The sequence below is a fragment of the Hibiscus syriacus genome, unplaced genomic scaffold, assembly GCF_006381635.1.
Source record: "Hibiscus syriacus cultivar Baekdansim isolate YM2019G1 unplaced genomic scaffold, ASM638163v2 tig00110387_pilon, whole genome shotgun sequence".
Classification (NCBI taxonomy): Eukaryota; Viridiplantae; Streptophyta; class Magnoliopsida; order Malvales; family Malvaceae; genus Hibiscus; species Hibiscus syriacus.
This window is the reverse complement of record NW_024062717.1, coordinates 7,184,992-7,206,233: the sequence shown is the minus strand read 5'-3', so window position 1 is coordinate 7,206,233 and position 21,242 is coordinate 7,184,992. Positions and strand designations below refer to the sequence as shown.

At 33.4% G+C, this 21,242-nt stretch overlaps 2 protein-coding genes, 1 long non-coding RNA gene and 1 pseudogene across 3 annotated transcripts; all 4 read left to right on the top strand.

Moving 5' to 3' along the window:
* Nucleotides 1-901: 901 nt before the first annotated feature.
* On the top strand, nucleotides 902-2,612 carry LOC120122537. The gene is made up of 3 exons (XR_005516092.1): nucleotides 902-1,231; nucleotides 1,531-1,666; nucleotides 2,358-2,612. It is a non-coding gene; the product is annotated as an uncharacterized LOC120122537 (long non-coding RNA).
* Nucleotides 2,613-2,737: 125 nt separating this feature from the next.
* LOC120122536 (aspartyl protease family protein 1-like) lies at nucleotides 2,738-3,945 on the top strand. Its single transcript, XM_039141671.1, has 7 exons — nucleotides 2,738-2,806; nucleotides 2,895-2,975; nucleotides 3,059-3,157; nucleotides 3,243-3,300; nucleotides 3,455-3,481; nucleotides 3,553-3,597; nucleotides 3,673-3,945. The coding sequence occupies exons 3-7, from the start codon at nucleotides 3,101-3,103 to the stop codon at nucleotides 3,771-3,773; spliced, it is 288 nt and encodes a 95-aa protein (XP_038997602.1). The 5' UTR covers nucleotides 2,738-2,806; nucleotides 2,895-2,975; nucleotides 3,059-3,100; the 3' UTR covers nucleotides 3,774-3,945.
* A 3,752-nt stretch (nucleotides 3,946-7,697) lies between these two features.
* On the top strand, nucleotides 7,698-9,188 carry LOC120122773 (annotated as a pseudogene).
* Nucleotides 9,189-16,096: 6,908 nt separating this feature from the next.
* Nucleotides 16,097-17,018, top strand: LOC120122772. Its single transcript, XM_039141870.1, has 3 exons — nucleotides 16,097-16,383; nucleotides 16,593-16,711; nucleotides 16,830-17,018. Exons 1-3 carry the CDS (start codon nucleotides 16,203-16,205, stop codon nucleotides 17,016-17,018), a joined length of 489 nt encoding a protein of 162 aa, XP_038997801.1. The 5' UTR covers nucleotides 16,097-16,202.
* The last annotated feature ends 4,224 nt before the right edge of the window (nucleotides 17,019-21,242 follow it).

Below are 21,242 nucleotides of genomic sequence, written 5' to 3'. Positions count from 1 at the left end.
ATTTTATTCTTTCTTTTTGTTCTCTTTGATTTCTAAATCCTCCCTTTTTGGCCCCCTCACAATAGTAGTCAAGTTGATGCATCTTATTATATAATTAAATTTTGATTCTAACTTGTATCGAATTGAATGGTTTTTTTAAAAAGTTACGTTTAATAGATTATATTTAAGTTGTAATAAATATTTAATTATATTTAAATATAATAACTAAGTACTATGAATTTTTGTGTGCCATGTATCAACTCACTAATAACGTGATCATATAAAATTTAAGAAAATTGTTTTAATAAAAAGATAAAAAAAATGAGATTAAAAGGTTCACTTAAAAATCTTACCTTTGCTATTATAATAAGTGTATAATTCAATTTTTTTTAATAGTAAGAGGTGTTACAAGGTAGCACTTATTTAGAAATTTCTTAATTGACTGACAATCGCACATACCTTACGATAGAATTACTTGAATCCATGATCTCTAAGGAGAATAACCTCCCCTTCTACTATAGACTATATGACGAGTTCTATCTAACTTAATTTGTAATTGTCCATAAGTGATTAAAAATAATGAAAGAAAGTTTAAAATAATATGAAATTTTAGATGAAGATAGTGGACTAAACACGTATTTAAGTCAAAGTTGGTAAAAACTTCACTAAACAAACTCGTGGAGTAATACAAAATTTTGGGTACCAATTAGACAAATTTTCATAAATTTGGAGGGATTTATTATGAAAAAGGGCAGCGAATCAGGCATGGAAATGAAAATCTCCCAAAATAGAAATTGCAATACAGTAAAAGACAAATCGTCTGCGGGACCCACCTAACCGACCAGAGTTGGGGTTTCACTTCCCAATTCGTTTTACCTTAAAACTCCAACCAAACCATTTCATTCTCTCTCAAAAATTTGGTTTCCCTAAGATTTAACTAAAAATTTTCTGACATGAGTGAGTTTACTCGTTTCAGACACAGTCGTGTCTTATTGTTAGTGGTGTTGGGGTTGAGAGCGGGGATCTTACGGTTTTCGGTACTTTCGGGTTTGATATCCATCATAGATATTCGGATCCTGTTAAGGAATTCTTAGTCGTCGATGAATTGCCGGTGAAGGGAAGTCCGGAGTATTACACCGCCATGGTCCACCGCGATACAATAATCAAGGGCCGTCATTTGGCGATGGCGAATGATCAGTCGCCTGTACTTTCATCGACGGGAACGAGACTTATCGATTGAACTCCTTGGATTGTATGATTTCGCCTTCCCCCCTCACACTCGTTCTGCTTTTATGAATTTTTCTCTTGAACGAAAAATATTTCTACTGTATAATTACTTAGTTTCTGATTATTATGTAGTTCAACGATAGTCCGAAGTGAATTTTTAGAACCCAAAGCGAATTTCATGCTTTTTTTTCTGTTTGGTTGACGAGAAAAAGAGGATCATTTTTCTCATCTTAAATTCTTATGATGTTGGAGAATGTTTACTTTTCTGTTTATTTAATCTCGAGAGCTTTCCATTTTTTTTAATTTTTTATTTGGAAATTTCAGTTTGCATTACGCCAATGTATCGGTGGGTACGCCAGCTTTGTCATTTTTGGTAGCACTCGACACCGGCAGCGATCTCTTCTGGTTGCCATGCGATGTTCCAGTTGTGTCAAAGGCATAGAAACAATCTGGCTATCCGGTAATCCCATTTTTTTTTTTTCTAAAATCGTTTAATAATTCTTTATTTCTTGGATAAATTACAAGTTTAGTATATTAACTATCATTTTTATTCGCTTTTAGTCATCTGACTAATTTTGTTTCATAGTCATACATAATATTTACATTTATTTTATTTTTGGTCACTCATCATTAAAATTAACGGTGATGTCAATGTGTCACTAAATTAATCTCATGTCATTATAAATTTCTTTTTAAAAATTATCACGTCGGTAGTTGTGTTCACCTAAATTTACCCTTGTTTCTTTTGATTCTTTCATTAAATAAAAGAGAATCTCCCCTACTTCCATTAATTGCTTCAACCATTGCACCGTCCTCTTTCATATTCTGTTCACCTAAATCATTCATTTCGAAATTAAAAATACTAATCTATTTGTTTGATGTAAAATGTGTTAAATCATGTCGATGAAGATCAAATCGATTTGAAATTTTACATTTAAGATAATAATATTTATATTGGTAAATTCAACCGTCGGAATATTAAAATATTAATTGGATGAAAAATTATGAAAGTGATACACCTAATGGATCCCTTATATATTATGCTCTCCCGGTAGTTGTGAACCCCATGATGCTTTCCATGATTTATCTATTTTTTTTGATGCGTGAACAGCCATTTTGATTGGTATTATGCTGCAATTTGTGTGTTTTAGGCAATAGAGTTAACATCTACAGCCCTAATATCATCCACAAGCTCAAAGGTTCCCTGTAACAGTGCCATGGCGAACATCATAGAAGATGTTCTTCGCCTTCGAATAATTGTCCTTATCAAGTTGACTACTGTCCGATGGCACTTCATCGATCGGAGTTTTGGTGCAGGATGTCTTGCACTTAACCACGGATGCCGATGAAACCAAACCCGTCGAAGCCAAGATTACTTTCGGGTTTGTAACTTTTAGTTTCCTTTGCCATTATGAAACAATTTTTCTAAATTTGGGAAATCTCACTGCACTGTTGTTGACAGGGGCGGACCCAAGACAAAAATTCAGGAGTTGCACAAAAAAATTATAAATTTTTTTAGGGGTTGCACAATTGCTATTTTCGACTCGGGTACCTCGTTTACATATCTGAATGACCCAGCTTATACGCTTATTCCGAGAGTGTAAGTAGTTCATACTTCAAACCACATACTTCATTGTTTTCCTCCATTTTCTCCGGTACACGTATTTATACTGATTTTATTTCGGTAGTTCAACAATTGACCCAAGGAAGAGGTATACGTCTAGTAGTTCTTCAGACGAGCTTCCCTTTGAATATTTTTATGAGCTAAGGTAATCCATTTGTTTAGATCTATCGAAAATTGTTCTTTTTTCCTTGCATGGAGGCCTCAGGCACTGATTTCTTTTACCTACAGTGCAAACCAACGAGCTTTAAGTACCCTGTAGTGAATTTGACAATGAACGGCGGAGATCGGTTTTCCATCCACGATCCAATAGTAGTGATTCCCACAAAGGTAAAAGTTCATCTCGATTCTACTAGATGTTTATCGTGCTTCTCGACTCGTGATGAAAGATAATCCTTGTTCATTTCATCTCCAGGGTGGAGGTCTGTACTGTTTAGGTGTCGTGAAAAGTGACAGTGTGAATATCATCGGACGTAAGTCTCCCAGCGACACAGTTTACTCTGCTGTTTTCGAAGCTTATTGCATAAGAGTTAATGGATCTCCTGTATCTGATACAATCATTTAGCTTCTGTATTCTTCTAGGAGTAAATGTTGATTCCTTGTTACGTTTTCTTTAATTCAATCCAGAAAATTTCATGACCGGTTATCGTATCGTTCGATCGTGAGAAGATGCTTGTTACGTTTTCTTTAATTCAATCCAGAAAATTTCATGACGGTTTATCGTATCGTCGATCGTGAGAAGATGGTACTCGGCTGGAAAGCATCCGACTGTAAGTAACTTCCCCGTTTCGTTGGCATATCTAGTTATCTCATACATCTTTAACAATGAGATATGGTTTTCTTAGGTTATGATGTTGAGGCCTCGAACACTCTACCGGTGATACCACCGATGGCGGTCCTCGGCTATTGCAGTCAATCCGGAAGCCACATCGGGAAATGGCAATAATTCTGGTGTTCCAGGGGCAACTTCACCACGACAATCAATCAACTCTGCTTAAAGCTCTGCCTTATGGACTCACAATTGCTCTAATTCTATTTTCGTCCCTAATTTAATTAATTTTAATTTTACTTATTGTTTTAGATTATTGTAGCATCCACGGGCTTGTACATATGTTTTCGAGTTCCAGAGATGATTGATTGTTTCTATTGCAACACTTACATTTCAAAGTTATACATTAAATCATTTTGCTATAGAGATTAAGTTTTCAATGAAGCGAGGAAATTTTTTATTATATAATGTCAGAATTTACAAATATATTAAAATGCATGAATCGACATATATACATATACCCAGTTTTCCCTCATTAAATGGTAATCATGCATGATGGATGGTGATCACTTGATGTAGGCACCAATTATGGAAGTTATATGCATATATGTGATGGAATACAATGTAGATGATTTAGCCGTTTTTGTCAAATAAAAAAAGTTCAGGACCAAATGATAAAATTACCAAGTTAATGAGTCAATTTGACTAGAAAATAATTAAGGACCAATTTTTAAAAAAGTTACTAAGTTGAGACCAATTTATGTATTCAGCCTTATAAGTCAATAGAATAGATATTATTTTCTTTTTAAAAAAGTGAGTGTAACACCGATCAATGATTTTCTCACGCACAATAATCTGAGCCCGAAGGAAAGTTGATGTTTTTGTGTTTTACAAGAGATAAATTAAATATAATATTGAAACATATATTAGCTTGCAATGAATTAAAATATGGTTATAGAAATATAATTTAATTAATTATTCGGTTTTAATTAAATTAATTGATTGAATTAAAATATAATTTAATTAATTAAATAATTAGATGTTGGATCGATTATCAATTAATTTTTTTCACAGTTTGATTATCAATTAATTGAAATAATAAAAAATAAAAAATATTTTTATTCTATATAAGTATATAGACCAAAGCCATTAAAATCAAATACGACTATTTTTTAACCCCACTCAATTCGCTAAACTTTCAAGATTCAATCAAATTTTAACCCAAAATAAAAAAACACAAATGTTAAAATCAAATTAATCTAACTAAAAACTTATAACAAATTTCAGTTGATTTAAAACTCAACTGAATTGGTCGAACTTTGTTCGATTCGGTTAATAATTTAAAAAATCAATTCAATTATTAAAAAATCAATTCAATTAACGATAAAATTTCAATTAATTCAATTTTGATTAATTTCATTCGGCTACTGATCAAATTAATTGATTGAGCACTCCTAATCAGAGATTATTCAATTCAATATAAAAAAACTCTAAGATTAGTTTCTAAACTAGTATTATATTCAAATTAGGTGGCCTAAGTTGTAAAATGAATTGTTGATCTCCCTAGAGTTATTGTAGGAAGTGTGTACGTTGTTAATAGGTTAAGAAAGTTGTGAATAAATATTATCTTATAATTATCTCAAGACTATTAAAAAAATAAAAAAAAATTGTTAAATTTTATTTTTAAATAAATTTATAATAAAATGTCCTGTGAACACCTTGGCTAACTAAAAAGGAGCCTTAATTGTACTTAAAAAACCAAGCTTATTAAGGCAAGTAACCACTGTGATTGTTACACCCCAACCTCCTTTTTAAACGAGAATCTTTTTTCCTGTTGTTGGATCAGACGTTGGCAACGGCTGGGAGTCTTGTCCTAATCTCGTTAAATGCAATCCATAAAATTACCCAACTTCTCATCTTAATGAACATGGAGAATGGTATCCGAGACACTTTTCTTTGAGCAAAGCCAGTTACTTCATCAAATGTTCCAATGAATGCTTGGGTTCAGGGATGAACCGAGGGGAGCACCTGAAAATTCCAATGAAAGCCATTACTTTTATAAGTTCGTTACCCGTTATGGATCACAATTGCTCTAATTCTATTTTCGTCCCTAATTTAATTAATTTTAATTTTACTTATTGTTTTAGATTATTGTAGCATCCACGGGCTTGTACATATGTTCGAGTTCCAGAGATGATTGATTGTTCTATTGCAACACTTACATTTCAAAGTTATACATTAAATCATTTTGCTATAGAGATTAAAGTTTTCAATGAAGCGAGGAAATTTTTATTTATATAATGTCAGAATTTACAAATATATTAAAATGCATGAATCGACATATATACATACCCAGTTTCTCCTCATTAAATGGTAATCATGCATGATGGATGGTGATCACTTGATGTAGGCACCAATTATGGAAGTTATATGCATATATGTGATGAATACAATGTAGATGATTAGCCGTTTGTCAAATAAAAAAAGTTCAGGACCAAATTGATAAAATTACCAAGTTAATGAGTCAATTTGACTAGAAAATAATTAAGGACCAATTTTTAAAAAAGTTACTAAGTTGAGACCAATTTATGTATTCAGCCTTATAAGTCAATAGAATAGATATTATTTTCTTTTTAAAAAAGTTGAGTGTAACACCAATCAATGATTTTTCTCACGCACAATAATCTGAGCCCGAAGGAAAGTAGGATGTTTTTGTGCAATGAATTAAAATATGGTTATAGAAATATAATTTAATTAATTATTTGGTTTTAATTAAATTAATTGATGAATTAAAATATAATTTAATTAATTAAATAATTAGATGTTGGATCGATATCAATTAATTTTTTTCACAGTTGATTATCAATTAATTGAAATAATAAAAAATAAAAAATATATTATTTATTCTATATAAGTATATAAGACCAAAGCCATTAAAATCAAATATCGACTATTTTAACCCACTCAATTCGCTAAACTTTCAAGATTCAATCATATTTTAACCCAAAATAAAAAAACACAAATGTTAAAATCAAATTAATCTAACTAAAAAACTTATAAAAAATTTCAGTTGATTTAAAACTCAACTGAATTGGTCGAACTTTGTTCGATTCGGTTAATAATTTAAAAAATCAATTCAATTAACGATTAAAATTTTCAATTAATTCAATTTGATTAATTCATTCGGCTACTGATCAAATTAATTGATTGAGCACTCCTAATCATAGAGATTATTCAATTCAATATATAAAAAACTCTAGATAGTTTCTAAACTAGTATTATATTCAAATTAGGTGGCCTAAGTTGTAAAATGAATTGTTGATCTCCCTAGAGTTATTGTAGGAAGTGTGTACGTTGTTAATAGGTTAAGAAAGTTGTGAATAAATATTATCTTATAATTATCTCAAGACTATTAAAAAAATAAAAAAAAAATTGTTAAATTTTATTTTTAAATAAATTTATAATAATAAAATGTCCTGTGAACACCTTGGCTAACTAAAAAGGAGCCTTAATTGTACTTAAAAAACCAAGCTTATTAAGGCAAGTAACACTGTGATTGTTACACCCAACCTCCTTTTTAACAAACGAGAATCTTTTTTCCTGTTGTTGGATCAGACGTTGGCAACGGCTGGAGTCTTGTCCTAATCTCGTTATAATGCAATCCATAAAATTACCCAACTTTCATCTTAATGAACATGGAGAATGTATCGAGACACTTTTCTTTGAGCAAAGCCAGTTACTTCATCAAATGTTCCAATGAATGCTTGGGTTCAGGGATGAACCGAGGGGGAGCACCTGAAAATTCCAATGAAAGCCATTACTTTTATAAGTTCGTTACCCGTAAAATTTTAAGAGTTCGTCTCCTGACATAAAATTTTATGTTCGTCCATGCTTAGATCGATTAAATACATCAATTTAATTACATGTCAAATTAGAAAATTGATCCTCACAAGCCATAGTTACAAAAGAAAGTTGGAATATTTTTAACATAGAGATGAAAATGACAAAGGTCAGTTGCATGGGGAGTTTGTGGTCGGATGAAGAATGCTTAATGAACACTTCATCATTCTTGCTTAAAGAAGCAATTCATTACTATATACAATGGGGCCACCTGCAGGTCACCTTACCTTTGTCACCAACGGATCCCTCTGGCTCACTATAAATCTCCAAACTTTCCCATGCAAAAAACAAGCTCAAATCTACTTGTGAGTCGATAAAATAAGACGATATGGCTTATTCGTAGCGGTACTGACCTTAGTTGTCCTTGTGTTGGCATCTTCTTCGCCGACCGTTGCTCTTAGCTTGAATCACTATGAGAAAACCTGTCCAGACGTCGAGTTGATAGTTGCAAATGCTGTCAAGAGTGCCACCATGAAGGATAAGACAGTCCCTGCTGCCCTTCTTCGAATGCATTTTCATGATTGTTTTATCAGGGTAATTGGTGTGGATTTAAGAGATGTCATCTTTGAAGTTGGAATTTTGAGATTGATTTATACATTCAAATGGCCTTTTTTTCAGGGTTGTGATGCTTCTGTGCTGTTGTACTCAAAGGGAAACAATAAAGCTGAAAAAGACGGACCTGCAAATCTTTCATTGCATGGATTTTATGTTATAGAAAATGCAAAGAAAGAAGTTGAAGCAGTGTCCTGGTGTCGTTTCATGTGCTGATATTTTGGCTTTTGCTGCAAGGGATGCTGTCGTGCTAGTAAGACATTTATTCATGCAGATTCTAAGTTCTATCTGTTCGATATATGTATATGGCTGATCTAATGGTGTCTATGTGATCAATTCGTTATAGTCCGGAGGTCCTATGGGATGTGCCTAAGGGAAGAAAAGACGGAGAATGTCGAAGGCTAGCGAAACCATACAATTGCCAGCTCCAACCTTCAACATTCTCAACTGCAGCAAAGCTTCTCTCAGAGAGGCCTATCCATGGATGACTAGTAGCTCTTTCAGGTTAACTGAAATGATAAAATTTTATATGTTCATAGGATTAAGATGGTACTTACTTGTGATGTTGTTGCAGGAGGCCACACTATTGGATTTTCCCACTGCTCATCCTTCCAGAAAAGAATCCGCAACTTCAATGCAACGCATGACATAGACCCGACAATTCACCCATCATTTGCAGCAAGTTTAAGGAGCATTTGCCATATCAAAAACAAGGCAAGAATGCGGGAGCAACTCTGGATCCTTCCTCGACAACTTTTGATAACACCTACTTCAAGTTGATCCTGCAGGGCAAAACCTTGTTCTCTTCCGACCAAGCTCTGCTCACAAATCCAAAAACCAAAGGTTTGGTATACAAGTTTGCCAGTTCAAAACAGAGTTTCAACAAGGCTTTTGTAAACTCTATGATCAAAATGAGCAGCCTCAATGGAGGACAAGAGATTAGGAAAGATTGTAGGGTTGTAAACTAAGGATTTCATAGCTTAGTTATAAGATTATGAACTATAAGAGCCAGGTAGTCCAACAATGGACTGCTGCCTTTCCTCCTTTCGTCGAAGTCGACTATCTAAGTAATCATCGAGAAAGTCTATAGCTGAAGAAGCACAGCTACTCTACTTTAATAAAATGAGGTTTTACAGATGTCTAAAAAACTAGCTTGTTTATGCCTGGGGTTATCTTTTTGGGAGAGCAACATCTCACCTCGATGAATAATTAAATAAGAACATACCGATCGATTTCGTACTAAAGATTTTCATTTGTGAGCTTCAAAGAGTAAAACAGATGACACCCGAAGGGATAGCACATCAAGGATCAACATATAACCGTTCTTGCATCTGCAAATCAAGAAAAAGGACTTCGACCGTATCGAATCTAAAAGTTATACTGGCATATACATCAAACTAGGATACCGACAGAAAAATCGACAAGCTACTAGTGGATTAACAATTTACTCCGGCCGCAAGTGAATTTCTACAGACAAAATGGAATTGAGTCTGTTCACAGCAATTGTCTAAACAAGCATGAACTTGTATTTTAATGCATAGCTTCTATGGTTCTATGTGCTTCAAAGAGCGGTATAAATCAACAAATATATAGTGAAGTAAACCAAATAATCATCTGGCACTAGTGGAATGAGTTTCGTGCAGAAGTCAGGAATAGAATGCACATCAGAATGGCAACATAAAAGCTTACATCTATGTGAAGAAATTCATATGGACGATATTGGTCCACTATCTGAATAGCGGTCATTATATAGCGGTAACCTTGCCATCCGAAATTATTATTGCACGATCGCGATACCCGTAATAACCGCAATAACGATAAATGCAAGGCAACTGAAAACACGGCCGCAACCGCAATTTAAATCTCTGATAGACACCGAGGCAAAAACTTATCACCATATTCAAACAATCAACACAATTATTAGTAAGCTCAGTTTTCTGCACATTACAATTACTTAAGTTCATGCGCTTTTCTCACGTTGTTCAACACTTGCATAAGTGGGAAAAATGAATGGCAGTGGCTTAAACAAAGTAAAACATTTGACAATAAATTCAAGTAATCTTTTCAAGCAAATGCAAAATTTTTGGCTGATCTGATAAAGGGGAACTATTGATTACACTTTTCCCAGAAAAAAAGGCAATCTCAGTTGCCAAACATACTCTTCTTTGGAGTTTGAATCATCGACGAGAAATTTACTCTAAAGCTTCTCCTTTTATGAAAAATGTACTACCTCAATTATCAATATAGAGAAGGCGGTTTCTTTCTGGAATTGACGTCGTTTCCTTATCGGAAATCTCGTTGCTGTCTCTGCAACCACCGCCGCCGCCGGCGGTTACGTTTATTCAACAACACTGGATTTTAAAGACTGACAAAAAGTTGCGTTTGAACGGGCCCGCGACGAATCATAAGATCTGGACAGCCGAGATTAACTGTCATGGCCTTGGATGAGAAATTAGAAATGGGGAATGAGAAATTAAGGATTGATGATGTGAAAAAGGGGAATTGAGAAAAGAGTTAGGGATTTTGAATTTACAGGAGTTAGGGATTTTGAAATTACCGATGCTTTATTCGACGAGAGCTTGGCAGATAAGGAGATAAACTGGGTTGAATGAGTCAACTGGGCTCAAGGAGTCAACAGATAAGGAGGAAAGGTTGTAGCTGGCTGGACCTGAAACGGTTATATTGTTAGAAGGAATACCAGCTGTCAATAAATAATTGGATAACGGAGTAATATATGTAATGAACAAAAAATTGAATTATGAATGAAAATACTGAGTATTTCTTTTCTGTAAACCTACCTTTCTCTCTATTTCTTCAATCCTTTCTCGCCATTTCAGGTGAAAACTTGACAATGGTAATCAGAGCTAGATTATTGATCCCAAGAATTTTCAAGCTGGGTAAGACAAAGAAATGCAGAAGAATGAACCACAAAACACCAGAACAACCAGTGGAAGCTGGGAATGAAGAGACATTACCATCTTGGTGGGCTGGTCAGAAAAGTGAGCTGGAAGCAAGGATACAAGTACTGGAACTGGAGTGACGGAGAATAGGCTATTTGCAGAGAATCTTGCAGATGGTGAGCCAGGCAGCTAAGGAAAGGATTCACCTTTGTCTGATAAATGTCGATTACAAGCAGCTGTAGATCAAACTAAAAGGAGGTAAGCAACCATGCTTAATAACAGTTCTTAATGAGCATGAGAAATACACTTTCAAGAAAGATGAACCTGGAATATTATCATCTAGACATGTTTATTCCTCAAAATTGTGAAAGTTCACTTAATGATATTATGGATGTGCAAAAGTTGAAAATAGAAGGAAATACAGTGGACTTAGGGGAGTTATCTATTGGTGGAGAGGGTCAGTCAAATTATGTTTTCAAGCCTAAAATAGAAATTCAGATGTTTGATGGAACAAACCCAAGAGGTTGGGTAAGAAAATGCCAGAAGTACTTTTCTATCTTTAAGGTACCTGAATATCAGAAGGTAGAATTAGCTACAATGTATTTAACTGGGAAGGCTGAAACTTGGTTTGATGGGTATATAGCTCAGAAGCACAAGGTAAATTGGCATGAGTTTATAGCAGATATATTTCATAGATTCTGTGATCAGAATTATAATGATATTGTGGAGGAATTTAATAATTTAAACCAAAGATAGTCAGTAGAAGACTATCATGAGAAGTTTGAAGAATTGAAGTCTTACATGTTGCAGTATAGTCCATTTTTGGAGGAAGAGTATTTTGTTTCCAGTTTTCTGAGTGGATTGAAGGAAGAAATTAAGCACAGAGTAAAGACTCATAATCCAACCACTCTGACTGCTGCTTTTAGATTAGCAAAATTGGTTGAGTTGACTTGGGAGGTGGAAAGCAGAAAGTTGAGTTTCAACCTAGAGTGGCATCTACAGGACAGAGTTATCTATAAATCTCCTAATATCACCTTGAATCAACCACAAAAGGGAGTTATTCAGAATACTAACCAGAATAGACAATCTTTGGTGGAGTATAGAAGAACACATGGACTGTGCTACAAATGTGGTGAAAGTTTAGTCCGGACATCAATGCAAATTCAAAAAGTTGAATTCTATGGAGGAGATAGAGGATACAGGAGTTTGAGAATGTGGAACCAGAATACAATGAGCCCAAGGAAGCAGACTCTGGGAGGGAGAACTGGAAATATCTATAAATGCAATAACAGGTAACATAGGCTATAATACCTTAAGGATACAAGGTCACATATCAGGGAAACCATTGAACATCCTAATAGACAGTGGAAGCACACATAGTTTCATAACTGGGCAGTTCTAAAGAGGGAATGAAAGTGGAGCGGACATCCTTTGACCATTACAGCTAATGGAGAGAAATTATACAGTTCAGCTATGAGTAAAAACTTAAGGTGGGGAATGCAAGGTTCTCAATTTGAACATAATTTCAAAGTTTTAGCTCTGGAAGGAGATGATATGGTGTTAGGGGTGGATTGGTTGAGAAAACAGTCCACTACTGATGGATTTTAACTACATGGAGTTTTTCCAGAAAGAAGGAAAAGAGGTTACTTTAAAAGGAGGGCAGAGTTCATATTATGTTAGATTGATATCAAACAGTAAAATGCAGAAGTTGGAAAAAATAATGATCTAACAGGGGAGATTTTTATGTTAAGTGGGAATGTTAGTCATGAAGTAGTACCTGTTGAGCTAAGGGTTATTGGAGGAATACTTGGTTGTTTTTGAAGAACCAAAAGGAATGCCACCTCCAAGAGAACATGACCACTCAATCAAATTAAAAGAAGGTGCAAAAGCAGTGAATATCAGACCCTACAGGATGCCTTACCATCAGAAGTCAGAGGTTGAAAAGCAAGTAAGGGAAATGTTATCTTCTTCTATAATTCAGACCAGTAAAAGTCCATTTGCCTCACCATGTTTGTTATTAAGAAGAAGATGGAAGTTGGAGGATGTGTATAGATTAGGCAATTGAATGCCTTACTATAAAATAAGTTTCCAATTCCTGTGGTGGAAGACTTGCTAGATGAGTTGACTGGAGCAGTTTATTTTTCTAAACTGGATTTGAGATCAGGGTACTGGCAGATTAGAATTACTCCTGAAGACATTCCTAAAACAGTCTTTAGGACTCACCATGGCCACTTTGAATTTAAGATTATGCCTTTTGGGTTGACAAATGCCCCAGCAACTTTTCAGGCATTAATGAACAAGCTATTTGAGCCTTATCTAAGGAAATTTGTACTGGTTTTTTTATGACATACTCATCTACAGTTTGGATTTGGAAAGCCATATCAGTCACCTCAGGACTGTTCTGGAAGTTTTAAAACATAATCAGTTATTTGCAAAGAGAGTAAAGTGTTTCTTTGGTCAAAAGGAAGTGGAGTATCTAGGCTATATAATATCTAAGCAAGGAGTAGCTACTGATCCATCAAAATTCAGGCTATGCAGCAATGGAAATTGCCAAAAACCTTAAAATCTTTAAGAGGGTTCCTTGGCTTGACAGGATATTATAGGAGATTTATAAAGGGCTATGGGGAGATTGCTAAACCCCTAACTACTATGCTTAAAAATAACCATTTTCAGTGGACAGAAGACAGTAGAACTGCCTTTGAACTTCTAAAAACTGCAATGTGCCAGGCTCCTGTTTTAGCATTACCTGATTTCACAAAAAGTTTTTGCTTAGAGACAGATGCAAGCTCTAAAGGAATAGGAGCAGTTTTATCCCAAGATGGCATACCAGTAGCTTATCTTAGCAAGGCATTAGGACCTAAACAATTGGATCTGTCCATATATGAAAAGGAGTACTTGGCTATACTCATGGCCATTTCTAAGTGGAGGCATTACTTAGAAGGGGTTTTTTTTATTATAGAGACCCCCTAAAACATTTACTAGAACATAAATTGACTACTTCTATACAGAAAAAAGGGCTTACAAAGTTGTTGGGATTGGATTACATCATTCAGTATAGGAAAGACAGACACAACTTGGCAGCAGATGCCTTATCTAGAAAAGATGATGATGTGGTGGAATTACAACAATTAACAGCTACTGTTGTTATTCCAACCTGGGTTCAGGAGGTTGAGCAGAGTTATCAGGATGATTCAATGGCAGCAGAGATGATCACTAAATTAGCTGTTCCTACTCAAGATGCAACAGAATGGTCATATTCAAAAAGTGTCCTAAGGAATAAAGGTAAGGTCTACATTGGACAAACATGCTCCCTAAGGAAGCAAATTATAGAGGCTCTACATGATTATTCCCATGGTGGTCACTCAGAGATTCAAGCTACTTATCACAGAGTGAAGTCTTATTTTTATTGGAAAGGGATGAAGAGAATGATTAAAGATCATGTCCAACAATGTGATATTTGCCAGAGGATTAAAAATGAGCATATTTTGAAATAGGGTTGCTTCAACCACTACTAATTCCCCAACAAGCTTGGGAATTTGTTACTATGGACTTCATTGAAGGATTACCAACTTCTAACAGGTACAATTGCATACTGGTTGTTATTGATAAATTTACTAAGTATGCACATTTCATACCCCTGGTACACCCATTTATTGCAACATAAGTAGCTAAAGTATACTTGGATCAGGTGTATAAACTACATGGGCAGCCAAAAATAGCTTTATCTGACAGGGATAAAATTTTTACTAGCCTTTTCTGGACAGAACTACTTAAGCTGTTAGGAACTCATACTATATTCTCTACAGCTTACCATCCAGAAACTGATGGTCAAACAGAAAGACTAAATCAGTGTTTAGAGCAATATTTGAGGGGAATGTGTTTTATGAAACCTACTAATTGGAGTAAGTGGCTTCCCAAGCAGAATGGTGGTATAATATCAGTTTCCACACTACTTTGGGAACTACTCCATTCACAGCTCTCTATGGATATGTTCCTCCTACTATGACATGGTCAACAGAAACAAAAGTAGCAGATGTACAAAAATGGCTACAAGAAAGAGATAACATGAATACAGTCCTACATGATCGGCTTGACAAAGCACAACAATGTATGAAGCATTTTGCAGACAAAAAGCGAAGTGACAGAGTGCTACAGGTGGGAGATGAAGTTTACCTTAAGCTACAGCCATATAGACAAACATTAGTGGCGTTAAGGAAAAACCTTAAACTATCAGCCAGATACTATGGACCCTACAAAGTCACAAAAAAGATAGGGTCAGTTGCTTACAAATTACAGCTGCCTGATAAATCGAAAATACACTCTGTTTTCCACATTAGCTTATTGAAAAAGAGGATTGGAGATAAAGTAGTGACCTCTCGAGATCCACCTGAGGTTAATGCCGAGGGACAAATTCGCGTTTATCCTCACCTGGTATTAGACAAAAGAATCGTGAAAAGAAACAGCAAAGCAATTACTCAATTGTTAATTCAATGGATTAATTTGGGACCAGAGAATGTTACCTGGGAGGATTTTCATGTTTTGAAATTACAGTTCCCTGCCTTCGATCCTTGGGGATAAGCATCGACTGAAGAGGGGGTATTGTCATGGCCTTGGATGAGAAATTAGAAATAGGGAAAGAGAAATTAAGGATTGATGATGTGAAAAAGGGGAATTGAGAAAAGAGTTAAAGATTTTGAATTTACAGGAGTTAGAGATTTTGAAATTATCGAATGCTTTATTCGACGAGAGCTTGGCAGATAAGGAGATGATAACTGGGCTGAATGAGTCAACTGGACTGAAGGAGTCAACAGATAAGGAGGAAAAGGGATGTAGCTAAGCTGGACCTGGAACGATTATATTATTAGAAGGAATACCAACTGTCAATAAATAATTGGATAAGCTGAGTAATATATTGAATGTAATGAACAAAAAATGGAATTATGAATGAAAATAATGAGTATTTCTTTTCTGTAGACCTACCTTTCTCTCTATTTCTTCAATCATTTCACGCCGTTTCAGGTGAAAACTTGACATTAACGGTCATGATTAAGAAAGCAACATGGTTAAGAATGGCCTATGGGAAGATCTTAATACACGTTGCACACGCATACAATCATTATCTTCTCTGTCTCTCTCTCGTTCAATTTTTTTTTCATTCTCTATATTTATCGATAATTTATTTACATTGCTTACACCCAGTTTCTCGAATCATCAACTCGGTGCTTTTCGCTCTTACTCGGTTCCACCGAATCAGATGGCTTTTGCTTATTATTCGATCGCAGTTCCGTTCGGTGCTTCAAAGCGTACCCAAATTTCAATTCCCCCTTCTTTTTGTTCTACTGAATCTTCTTCTTCCTTAGCTTTCACTTCTTCGCGTTCTTCCCCTTTTCCTCTCTTGTCTATTTTCCCCAGAATTAACAGGATCGGACTCAAAGGTAACTTCTTTTACTGTCAGTGTTGTTGTTGGGTTTAGGGAATGTTTATAGCGAGTTGATGAATTTTGAATTTTAATTGGAATCGATTCCCCCCCCCCCAAATCTTTTTCGATAAATGATGTAGTGGCTTAGATTGAGCAAAATTTCGTTGAATGTAATTGAAACTTTAAGCTGACAATGGTTTGATTCCCATAATTGTGGCTGAACAGCAAAGGCTGAGCCTCAGGAATCTGAAGTGAATTTAGCAGCTGAACCATTTACTCAATTCAAACATCTGCTTCTTCCAATAACTGACAGTAATCCTTATCTTTCCGAGGGAACAAGACAGGTTATTTTATTAAAGACATAATATTTAAATTCTCACGGTTTCACAGCATCAGTAATGAATTCTTTCAAACAAGAAAATGACTTTGTTCTTAGAGACATAATATTAAATTTTTGAGCAGGCAGCAACTACTGCTGCTTTGGCAAAGAAGAATGGGGCTGACATTACTGTTGTGGGTATGTTCTCTGTCATATGCCAATTCCAGTTTGTATGTATTATTAAAGGACATATATGCTTGAACGTAGTAAAGAATGATGAAGCTAATTCGACAACTACCTCCCTAATAACATTCTTTCGAACTTTTTCTTAAAAATAAGTCCAAAAGAGCAAAATATTAAAAAAATAAAATTTTTAAGGTGTAAAAGTAAATTTGCCCTTTAATATGTATACTTTTTAATATTTGTCTAAGTCAGCTAGATTCCTTCCAAACCCTGCTTCAGAATCACACTGAGTTGGTTGGATGTATCTAGGGTTGAAAACGAGGAGAGTCGAGTTTAAATATTGTTGAATTATACTTATCTCGAAAAGTTTAAAATTAAGGTCAATTTAACTCGAAAATTCGCGAGTTTAAAATTGTCAAGTACAACTTGAAATCGAAATAAAAAATTCAAACTCGACTCAAACTTTAAAAAACTTGAACTCGAAATATTCTCAGACTTAACTCAATTGAAGCTTAAAATCGAGCTCGATTTCAGCTTAAATTGAACTCGAACATGAACATTAAGTACATGAAAACCTTATATTACATTTGAAAACAAAACAACATATAAATGTTATTATTTTTTGAGTTGTTCTAGAGCTTTTCGAGTCATACATCAAATAACTTGCTACAACTCGTTAAAAATTTTAGTTAAATTCAAGTTTGAGTCAAGTTCATTCGATTTGAGTGTTGACCGAACTTTGTCCAAATCAAATTCGAGTAACTCACAGTTTATCTCGTTCTATTTATAACCATATGATCATCTTGTAAGGTTGGTTTTCATAAAAATGTAAGCCCAACTTTATTAATTTCAATTTAATCGTTTCCATTTCAAGTATTTTTATTGCCAACGGCTAACATAGTTGAAATTAATTGTTGGGCAGGCAAGATATTATGTGCTAAAAATCTATTTTGGCAAGGAATCAATATTTCTTACCCAGCCGTTGGGTTTACATAAATTATGTTTCATTTGATGAAATCTGTATAATGAACGTTATGTATTAACATAGAAATATTTAGAGATTCACTTTGCCAAAATTTATATATGATGTATTTTTTTTTTATTTAAAGAATCGTTTAGAAATATGTAGAGATTTCTTGATCCATTTTCGTTAAGGTTAGTAATGGTTCAATAACCATGCAAAACTTCAAGTTTCCTTTCTTTTACACTCTGGTCCTCAATTTATTATTTTACTCTTTCGATTATCAATTAGAAATTTGAAAAGGAAGACCGATTGATTTGACCAACCCGAAATTACAATTCTTTATCTTTAAGAAAATATATCCCCAAATTTTACTTGTAATATAAACTTATTGATATTGAGGTATGTTACTAGAGTCGTCTTGTACGTGCTCTAGTTATTTTGGGCTGTCGGCTTCTTCATTTATCTTGATTTTGTTAGTTGCCTTCACATGTTACTTTTTTGATAATTTTTTAGTTCAAAATGCTACAGTCCAAAAATTATAAAAGAATTTCAAATATTTCTAAAATAATACATTTCTTTTAAGATGATTTTTAGATTTTTTATTTTACACTTTTTGATAGTGTTATGTAGTCGTTTTAATATCACATTGCTACTTTAGATGAATCTGTTAGGATAAAAATATAAACGATAAAAGAACACGTTAAGACTTTATTTAGTATGAAGGATGAAAATAAAAAAATTATAAAAAAATTGATAACCAAATAGTTAAGACTCAAATTAAAAAAATAATTATAAATTGTACTGTTTGATTAACAAATTTACATCCACACTCATTACCATCTTTTATATGTAAGTCCAAGTACTTGAAATATGTAAAAAAAAATAGTTTAAGGGTAAAAATTAACAAAAGCACATACTTTAGGGATTTATTTTATAACAAAGCCCTTTTTCATATAGAATTTTGTGAATTTTATATTTAGCCATATACCATAGATTCCATCTTATCTGATATTCCCGAGATTTTGAAGCACTTTTTTAACACTCCTTAACCAAGAAGTTACAAAGCAAGCCCTCGCAATTTTATTAACCCCATCCATCGCTGCCTTTGTTTCCATCACTTTCTATCATTGAATCATATCACATTTTAAGTGACTTACTAACCAGTGCTCTTGAATATTATTAATGTAATCGTTAATTATTATTAATTCAATGCTTTTTTATTAAATAAATTTTCAATTCATGAGCTAAATTTTCAATTCATGAGCAAAATTTTCTTATTTTAAATAATGAAATCAATTTACCTTATCTGACATATTTTCAATAAATTAAGATATAGTGGACAAGATTATCAAGTATTAAACAATGGCAGACCAACAAAATTGAGTGAAAGAAAAGAATTAGTTGCATCGTATGTTCTCAAACTATGATCAATATTTTAAATTGGTCCTTACACTTTGGAATATTTTAATACCATCCTCAAACTATGACTCTTATTTTAAGTTACTCCTTAAACTTTTAAATATTTTAATGGATATATTATTCATTTAGTACCTAAGCTATCAGTTTTGGTTCGTGTTAGTACCTAAACTTTCAATATTTTCAAAATCATACATAACATTTAGTTTTTGTTTCATTTTAGTACCTTGTCGTTAAAAAATTAACGTGTTTAGTACATAAACTATCAGTTTTGGTCCGTTTTAATACCTAAACTTTCATTTCCCCCCTAAAACTCAAGTATGGTTTTGGTACTAAACATGTTTTAGTACCTAAACTTTCAAATTTTTCAACACTTAAGTTTTTGGTACTAAAAATGAAATAAAAACTAAACTTAAGGTATGATTTTGAAAAACTGAAAGTTTAGGTACTAAAATAGTTCAAAACTGGATATTTAGGTACTAAATGAGTAGTTTACCCTATTTTAATTTCATCCCCAAAATATGACTCTTATTCTAAATTGGTCCTAAAACTTTTGAATCTTTTGATTTCATCTTCAAGTTCATCCAAACATGTAATTAATATCAATTATATTTAACCTAGATTTTATTTTTCTCAGACATATAAGGATACAACTTGGCCTAACGATTTTATTAACAATGGATGTGATTAGTATATGCATATAGTTTGGGATAAAATCAAAATGTACAAAAAGTTTGGGGACTAATTTAAAATTAAGGTCATAGTTTGAGAATAAAACTAAAATCTTTAAAAGTTTGAGGACTAATTTAGAATGAAGGTCATAGTTAAAGGATAAAACTAAAATCTTCAAAAGTTTGAGGATACATTTAGAATAATAATTATAATTTGAGGACATATGATGTAATTAACTCAAAATAAAAAGAAAATAATGAAAAATATTATTTTTTTACTATGAAAGAGTGTTTGTTAGAAAGTTATCTTAAAAAATGTTTAAAATTTATTATTTAATAAATTTGAATAATAAAATGGCTTAATACCCAAATAAGTGCCTAAACTATACTTTTTTTCAAATAGGTGGCTACAATATTTTTTTGGCCTATCTAGATGCCTAACGTTACAAATTTTATCACTTTACGAAAGTTCTGTTGTGCGGCGCCTAAAAAACGGCGTGACCGGTTAAACAAGTGACTGGTTAAAACTTAGACCGGTTATGTTATATCATTTAACCGGAAATATTATCAAGCACAATAACATATTAGGTAGCGCTTATATAATGTAATAGGTAACACTTATATAATAAAATAGACATTTAACCGGAAATATTATCAAGTACAATAACAAATTAGGTAGCGCTTATGTAATGTAATAGGTAACACTTATATTGACCTATTTTCTCATAAAACCGGTAAATTTAAACCGGTTACATTATAAATTGACCTATTACATTATAAATATCGTTTCGATGTTTTCGGGTTCGATACAATTTTAAATGTATCGACACTTTATGCGTGCAACTCGTTGTGCTTTATTTGGAAAAAGTATCGACACATATTTAAAGAGTGTCGATACATAATGTAGACCTATTTGCTAATTAACCGGTATATTTTAACCGGTTACATTATAAATTTACCTGTTACATAATAATTATCGATTTCGATGTTTCGAGGATCGATACTTATATTAACGTATCGACACTTTCAATATATCCGGTAGCTCTTTACCGGTTTTATCATTTCGTGACCGGTTTTGTCATACTTATACATGTTATATTGTTATGAATCGATACGTTTTTATAAAGTATCGACAGTTTATAGACGCTATTACTTCTTCTCTTTTAAATTCCAAAAATGTCGATACTTATTTAAATCTAATCAATACTTTCGATATATCCAGTAGCAGTTTACCGGTTTTATCATAATGAAACCAGTTTTATCATATTTTTACCTGTTATATTGCTATGGAGCGATACATTTTTCATTTGTATCGACACAAA